This window comes from Leptinotarsa decemlineata, unplaced genomic scaffold, assembly GCF_025532065.1.
Source record: "Leptinotarsa decemlineata unplaced genomic scaffold, Ldec_3_MD MMD2_tig00026294_RagTag_RagTag, whole genome shotgun sequence".
Taxonomy (NCBI): domain Eukaryota; kingdom Metazoa; phylum Arthropoda; class Insecta; order Coleoptera; family Chrysomelidae; genus Leptinotarsa; species Leptinotarsa decemlineata.
Window position 1 is genome coordinate 7,858,559 of NW_027412674.1, and position 8,942 is coordinate 7,867,500.

At 37.9% G+C, this 8,942-nt stretch overlaps 1 protein-coding gene across 1 annotated transcript in view; it reads left to right on the forward strand.

The window, feature by feature from the left end:
- vkg (Collagen alpha-1(IV) chain viking) overlaps window positions 1-8,660 on the forward strand; it is a 161,966-nt gene extending 153,306 nt beyond the window's left edge. The window contains exons 13-14 of the mRNA XM_074180269.1: window positions 2,247-2,361; window positions 7,634-8,660. Of these exons, the coding sequence (XP_074036370.1) occupies window positions 2,247-2,361; window positions 7,634-8,104 (586 nt within the window). The 3' untranslated portion in view covers window positions 8,105-8,660. The remainder of the gene's footprint in view (window positions 1-2,246; window positions 2,362-7,633) is intronic.
- Window positions 8,661-8,942: the final 282 nt, after the last annotated feature.

The following is an 8,942-nucleotide window of genomic DNA, read 5'->3' on the forward strand; positions in this document are numbered from 1 at the left end:
ATAGCATTCCAGGGTCGTTTCGTATGGCTTCACAATGTAATGTTATTCTATTCAACAATGCATCTCTTGTGTGAATAGGTGTAGCGTAAACAAGGCTTTTTAGATGCCCCCACAGAAAGAAATCCAATGGATTTAAATCCGGAGACCGCGATGGCCATGAATATGGCCCACCTCTACCAATCCATCTATTGTGGAAAATATGGTTCAGATGGTCACGCACAATCAAACTAAAATGAGGAGGAGCGCCATCATGCATAAACTACATATCTCTTCGGGTTTGCAATGGAACATGTTCCAAAAGTCCATTCAAATCGTTCTGAATGAATTCCAAATAACGTTCTCCATTCAATCGGTCCTGTAGAACGAATGGTCCTATAAGATGGTTTCCTATGATACCAGCCCAAACATTCACGTTGAATTTCCGTTGGTGTTTGGTTTGCAATATCCCATGGGGATTTTCTTCGGCCCATATATGGAGATTATGAGAGTTGATAACTCCATCTCTACTGAAACCTGCTTCATCAGTGAATAAAACTCGATTAATAAAAGTCATATCCTCTCTTTGCCTATCCATGAACCAATTGGCATATTCCAGTCGAGCTGGAAAATCTTGAGGTGTCATGGCATGTACCTTCTGGATGTGAAATGGGTGGAGCAGTTGTTCCCTAATTATTCTATGAATAGTGGACTTGGATGTATGGAACTGTTCTGATAGATTTCTGATGCTCATTGAAGGATCATCAGCGACGGCTTCCAAAATATTTTCCTCCAATACAACGGTACGTACAGTCCTAGGAGCGCCCTCACCACCTCGTTTTGGCAAAACTGTATCTACAATAATATCGAAATAAAACAACGTGCTCAAATTAATTATCAATTATTACATACCTGTCTCCCTCGAGCTGCGATCGACACGCTCGAATGTTTCTCTTGACGGTACCGTTCGATTGGGAAAATGCTCGGAATACAGACGACGAGCTTCTGCAGCATTACAAAATGCTCGTCCATAAAATACATGAATATCTGCATATTCATTGAATGTAAACTGTTCGGCCATATCAAAAAAATTTAAAATATCCTATAGAATATTGACAATACAATGATAGTCATATGACAAAGCACCACTCAACAAAACAAAATCGCATTCCAGTTTCTCATTTTTTATCAAAACTTTCTAAAAGGTTTTTTGTCAACATCTGTGAAAGAAATGGAACATAATTATTCCCTGGATATTTTTCACCTGATCATGTGCAGCCGTTTTTGTAGTTCATTCGTTTGCTTTTTATTAGTATAGTAAATATTTTTTCCGATGTGCGTTTTTTCAGCTAAATTTAGATTCGTGTTAAAGAATTTCTCCCATAAAATTATAATTATCAGTGAAACTCCTCAACAGTTTAGCTGTGAAGAAGAATTTGAAACATTCGAATGTTGAGTTTCATGAGATTCAGATAACTGATCAACACGAAACGTGTTATGTACATACAAAATATGGAATGAATTCGATATTTCATAGTAGAGTAGCTTGTTAGTTTAAAAACACCACAAATCTACAGAACTTGATATTTCTTTTGAAAAAATATCTGCTATCACAATTGTGACTTAAACTTCCATATAGGTACTGTACTTTTTGTTTACGACTTCATTTTAGCATACTTTGTATTATTCCTGTCATAAATGTTGTTGAATTAACGTTATCATTATTATTTCTGCTTTGATAATTATTCATTTCAAATAATGGTGGACGAGCGGGTTTGATGTCGTCGAGTAGAACTACATTTTTATCAAGACTGGTTGCTCCGATCGACTTTCCACACGAGTACTTTTATTCATAAAATTGTCCAAGTAACCTTATTTTGTTGAAAAATATTGAAAAATATCTGTCATTTCAAAGTTTTGGGGTGTGGACCATCGGGGGTAGTCCGTTCCTGACTTTGTAGCAAAACAACTGACTCCTGCATGAAAGCTCATCGACGGAATTCATTTGTTTAGTCAATTACCAAAATTTGGATGATTTTGAATATTCACTTGAAAAGTTATCAAAGAAAAACATTTTTCATTTTGTAACTTCGAGGGCCCGTAACTTGGTTACGAAGACTTTTAGGAAAAAAAGTTATATGAAGTACTGGTGATATTTTGACCCCATCTATACATTCTCGAGAGGAAAAGAGGAAGTCCAGGGACACCCTGTATATTATTCGATTTCTTGGTATAAATATTATAGATTGATATGAAATATCTATTTCTAGGTGTTCTGTTTGCGAAGCCCCGACAAGAGTTATTGCAATTCATAGCCAGACAATAACAATTCCAGAGTGTCCAAATGGATGGGAAGAACTTTGGGTTGGATACAGTTTCCTCATGGTAAATTTAAAAATTTACACTACTTCAAATTTGATTTCATTTTCATTTCATTTAGTTTTCACTGAATGTCTTCAGTGAAAAATTTAAAAATATACCAGTCGCTTTGCTATCAGTTATATCAAAATCATGGAGAAAGCCGTAAACCACCATGTCCTTTAATATTTGAAAGGCTTTAACATTTTGGCCTTCGGAAACAAAAATCAGCAGGTATGTCACCCATATTTGGAAAAACGCAATCGAGCAACATGGAGAATCAATAGCTGTTGCGCTTGATATTTCCAAGGTATTTGACCGTGTGTGGCATAAGGGTTAGCTTGACGCATCATTTTTTGCGTATGGCTCTCCAGCTCCTTGAATGAACATTTCCTACCAAGTGGTCGTCGATGGATATATTTCGAATACTTTCACCATCAACGCTGGTGTTCCCCAGGGATCCATATTGTTTCCTACCCTCTTTTCATTGTATCAACGTCTTGGAACACTGTACCGAACCAACACACCCCAGCAACTTTTGATGCTTTATAAAGCTCATATCAAACCTTCTTTGAAGTATTGTTATGGAGCTCTGCCCCTAAACATATCCTGAAGCTGTTGGATTCCATCCAGAAAAGAGGCATACGCCTGATTGTAGACGCGAACATCACTTGCAACCTTAATGGTTGCATCGAAGAAAGGTTGGAGATTTGTCTCTCTTCTATAGGTACTTCCACGGGAAGTACATTTGATTCCACCAAGAGCAGTACATATCAAAAATACGCGACGGACTGTGGCTGCTCATCGTTTTGGGGTTCAACATCTCCAGCGAATCAAATCCAATGTGAATCACAACTTTCGCACAGGCACCGCTCTAAGAGCGCCTCAAGGATTTTCCTGTAGTGCTTGTGTTTTGTCCTTAAAAAAAGAAATTATTAGAATCAGTTCGTATACTACCCCAAAAATCAATACTAATATGGACCGAGTTCATTTGTTGATTTAATTATTTCTATTGTTCATTGGAAGTGAAACTTTCATGATTTCTTCTTTGAAAGTCATGATAGAAATAGCTGAAAAATTATTTTAATCTTTATAGAATCTTTGGCTGATCAATTCATGTCACACTTATCACTTCTTGGTGAATAGTTATCAGTGACAACCTATCACATCGAGCTTCCATCACGAAGGAAGGAGTATCAAAAAATATTTCATAGAAAGATCTAAATATGTCATGCATTGAGTTTTTTGAAATATTATCTAATATACAGGATGCTTAGTAGAAGCGTGGCGTATAAATGTAGTTTTTTTTAATGAAATGAGATATACTGTCTTCCATATTTGGATGCCGTCAGTAAGGCATGTCTAAAAATGTGCAATTAAATGGGTATGTACCGGTCCCTAAAATGAAATGAATAAAAACACTTTTGTCTAAATACCACTGGTAAATTTTATTTATACGACCGATTTCGGATTTGACCCCATTATCAAGTATAAAACTGAAATCTGAATTTTGAAACATCGGTTTAAATAAAATTTTCAGGTATGCTGCCAGGACAGGTATTTGAGAGACAGGATGCCAACTTAAAATACCACCCTGAAAATTCTAGGAGTTGTTAAACTCATAAATTCAAAAGAGGAGACATACATAAATCTAGTTGCTCGTTTAGGGGCATATGTTGCTGGTTTTTAATTGATTTGTTAATTTCCATGGCCTCCAACAGATTCATTTTTCTTCCTTTATTACATATATGTAGGATTTTGAGGTTATCTTCATTTATCTTGTGGTTTGTCCCTTTATTGATAAAGTTAGTTTTTTTAAAAGAAATGCAAATATTGCCTTCCTTATCTGAATCACGTCAGAAAAGTAGTTTTGAAAGTGTAAGATTGTATGGTAGGTATATGCCGAGCGGTTCTGAAGTTATTCCAAAAATAGTGTCAAAAAGCCGTTATGGTGGAAATTTTAAAACAAAACTAGAAAATGATATATTTTTTTATTGTTCAAAAGAGAGCACTATATATTTCATTTTATCTCCGATTTCCCCATGGAAACCTCTTTAAAAATATGGATTTGTTCGAATTACAACATGAAAACACAAAAAAAAATATTTCGAGCACAATTTCATCTCAGGAGATTTCGAATGATTAATTTTTTTCATTGTTGAAAAGTTTTTGGCGGATATATTTGGCCTGAAAAGGCTCGGGCCTAACACATACATGCGGCGCTAATCTAAGTACCATCACCGCTTTTCATTTAGTACTAACCTTCGAAAGAAAGCTGCTGAAGATTTATGATATTCTACTCATAAGTTTGTGGGTTATTGTGACACTACTTTTGTTATTTTCAAAACAATGGATCAAAAACAATTTCGAGTTTTAATTTTACGCTGCTTCTTGATGGGAAAAATACCGTTCAAGCGAAGCAATGGCTTGAACAGTGTCACAAGAACTCCGTTCCATCGGAAACAACATTTAAACGTTGGTTTGCTGACTTCAAACGTGCTCGTAGAAACACCGATGATGCAGAACGCAGTCCAAATGAGGCAGTAACACCAGAGAACATAAAAAATCCACAAAATCATTTTGAATGATCGAAAATTGAAGTTGCGTGGGTTAGCTGACATTGTAAAGATATCAAAAAAACGTGTTGGCTTCATATTGCATGAACATTTGACTATGCATTTGAGGTGATTAATCAGGGTAATCTGATTAATCACACATTGCATTTGCAGATGACATAGTTATCTTGCAGACCGGCAAATTTGTGAATACACTGTGCGATAGAGCATGGTGTAAAGAACACTCACTGTCGATCAATCCCAAGAAGACTGAGATGGTCCTTTTCACCAGGAAAAGAAGTTTATCCCGAAATCCTCCAAAGCAAATTAAACTTCTCTGAAGAGGTGAAATACTTTGGTACTATTCTCTACAGAGTAGAGCAAAAAGAGCATATGTGGCTTATAAGCAATGTCGGAGGACAGTGGGTCGCGCATGGGGTCTTTCACCCCGAGTGTTCACCTGGATCTACACTGCAATAATAAGACCTATGGTTACGTACGGAGCCATTGCATGGGGACCGAAAGTTCTACAAGCAATGGGCATCCAAAAATTATATCAAATACAGCGACTGGCTTGTTTAAACATCATAGGAGCCATGAGAACCGCGGCAATGGAATTAATTACGGGTCTGGCTCCTCTGGACCTGTACATTAAGGAGGTTGCGTTAATGGCCATATTACGATTGCGCACGGCTGGTGTGAACCTCGAAGTAGGAATGGATCAATTGAGGCTGAGCCTATGGCGAGAAGAACTTACTGCGCAACCTCTGCTGCAGGCAACCAGTGATGCAATTGAACCCAGGTTTGTGTTTAATAAACCCTACAAAATACAAATGAAACAGAACACAGAGTCAGATGCTACAAATGCAATACGCATATATACAGATGGCTCAAAAACCAAAGAAGGCTCAGGATGTGGAGTGTACTCCAGATCACTAAGCCTAAGGATTAAGTGGGGAATGGGAAAAAATAGCAACGTGATTCAAACAGAACCGGCTGGTATTTCAATCGCCACAAAAGAAATAACTAAGAAAGGAATTTCTTGCAAAAACATAACAAGCCCTATTGCCTTGAACAGACAACGTGTTACCTCAGGGTTAGTACTAGAGTGCCACCAAGATTTAGTCAAGTCCTCGGTGGATAAAACATTATCCTGAGGTGGGTTGAAGGGCACAAAAGGAGAAAAGGTAACTGCATTGCCGACTCTTTAGCCAAGGAAGTTGCTGGACTAAGAATTTTAGGACCCAGTGACACCTACGACCTGATGACTTCGGCAATTGCGGAACTAGCCAAACGCCACACCTATGCTCAATCTCTAAAGAGATGGGATGGAATCAAAGGATGCAATCTTGCCAGGATCACCCTGGGCGACCCTGGGAAGCTGGCGCCGAAGAAATATCTGGCGATGACCAGGAAAAGTCTATGCTTAAGAGTAGGATTTCTGCCTGGCCACTGTCAGCTAAGGAAACACCTCCATAATATGGGGCTAGTGGACACACCTCTATGCAGGATGTGTGAACAGGTAGATGAGACTGTCAGGCATGTCCTATGCGAGTACCCGAAGTTATCGTCAATAAGAGAGTGTGTGTTCGGCGAGTCTTGGCCTACACCTGCCGATATAAAGGAGATGTCTCCCAGTGACCTGTCCACCTTCCTGGAAAGGACAGGATAGACCTAGAAGGACAACTCCTCAGGAGCATGTACAATGGGTCACATGTGACCTAAGTGCTGTGGGCTTACACCCACCCTCTCGACTCTACAGATACAGAGATGAGAAAGCTCTGTTCAAAGTGGGTCCCGCGCGAGCTCACTGTTGACCAAAAACAAAAACGTCTTGATGATTCTGAGCAGTGTTTGCTCATGTTTAAAGATAACGAACCGGAATTTTTGCATCGAGGTGACAACAGATGAAACATGGATCCATTCACTTCACTCCGGAATCAAAAAGATCGTCATCCCAATGGAGAGCAACTGGCAAACCTCAACCAAAGCACACGAAAGCACTGGAAAGGTTATGGCCTCAGTATTTTGGGATGTGCGTGTTGTAATACTCATCTAATATCTTGAGAAGGGAAATAACATCAACAGTAATTATTATATAGCGTTATTGGAGCATTTGAAGGTCGAAATTGTGGAAAAACGACCCCATTTGAAGAAAAAAGTGCTGTTTCATCATCACAATGCACAGTGTCACGAATCAATGAAAACCATGGCAAAATTGCACGAAATGGGCTTCGACTTGCTCCCGCATATACCATATTCGCCAGATTTTTCTCCCAGCGACAACTGACTGTTCGCAGATCTCAAAAAAATGCTCGAATGAAGAGGTTTTTGCTGAAACTTAGTCCTATTTTGAGGCAAAAGATATATCGTTCTACATAAGTGGTACTTGAATGTTAGAGTGACGCTAGAATGATTGTGTGGTTCTTGATCGAGGTTACGTTGATGAATGAAGCCAGTTTTGAACAAAATAAAACGAGTTTTTTTTTCTTAGGCCCGGGACTTTTCAGCTCAGGTGTTATATTGGAAAATATTTCAAAAAAGTCGAGTACATTGAGATATCAATGCATTTATTAGTTTCAGATGTGAAACTTTCATATGAAATATTTTTGATAATTCAACTCCTTCATCAAAAATCTCTGAAGGAAGATGATAACATGATTTTTGACATTTTTAAAAAATAATATTCAAGCAAACAAAATCAAAGCATTGCTTTGAGATAACCTCTTTATTTTTGTTAACAGCATACAGATTCGGGAGCAGAAGGATCTGGTCAATCGCTGGTTTCTCCTGGTTCTTGCCTGGAAGAATTCAGACCTAAGCCATTCATCGAATGCCAAGGGCATGGAAGGTGCAATTATTACACCACCGCAGTTTCCTACTGGTTAGCAACTATTGAAGACTACGCAATGTTCAGAAAACCGAGACCAGAAACATTGAAGGCAGGTTTCCTCACTCAGAAGATCAGTCGCTGCTCCGTCTGCATAAGAAGGTCTTCCAGAAGACGTACCCCAACAGTACCAAGTGAAATAAACCGCCGCCCTGCACCATACAGACCTAATCCCCGAGCACCACCATTGTATAGGCCCCCGTCTAGTCGTCCGTCGCCGCCGGGGCCCAATTATAGAAATTTACCTTACAGAACTCGAACAGGCTATCGCAGAAGGAGGCCTAATGCTTACAGGGCAAAATCGTACGATTCTTTAAATCACTGACGTGTTGGATGAGACGCTCAGGAATATGTGTAATTAAATGTGTACAGTTTTCAACAAATAACTATTAAGGAGAGATATGATTTTAGTATTTTTGTATTTTCTGAAAAATATTATTATGAAAAATTAAGTTCTAGAGTCAAACACCTCCTTGAGGAATACGGAAATCCTAAAATTCTGTTGAAATAAATATTAGGAAATGTATCAAGCAACAGAAAAATTACTGGATAGAATTGGACCATATGAAAAAAATGATGATCACACATACTTGTGTTTGTACCTTTGTTCGAGCTGTCATATAATATGAATTCATTCAGATGTACGCTTTTTAAATGTTTGACTCGTTGATTTAACAAATATTATTGAAAGTAATACTGCTTAAAGTATCTAACATTTTGAAATTGATTTTATACTGGTGCTAATATTCTAAGATTTAGAATCAAACCTTTCATGTTTTCGATATTGTGATCCGATTCTGTGTTTCATAGATTAAGCACTGCCAAAATAGTTCTATTTTATTATTGTTAATTCGAACGACTAATTAAAAATTCATAAGTGACTCATTGTTTTCATTTCAAGAGGATTTCAGCTTCATTGTATCATAAGGAAAATGAATCAAAGTACATACAGTGTGTAAAAGCCAAGTGGAATAAATTCACCATTTCGGTTACTGTACATATCTAAACAAAATCCCCAAACACTTCAAATGTTAATTTTATTAAAACAACGATAAAAATAAAATAAAAACAACAATAAAAATTAATTGGCCCTCCGAGGCGACTTCATTGATTCCAGTGGCGCATTCGCTTTTTCAGCTGCAGGAAAACCCGAAAAAACCTGC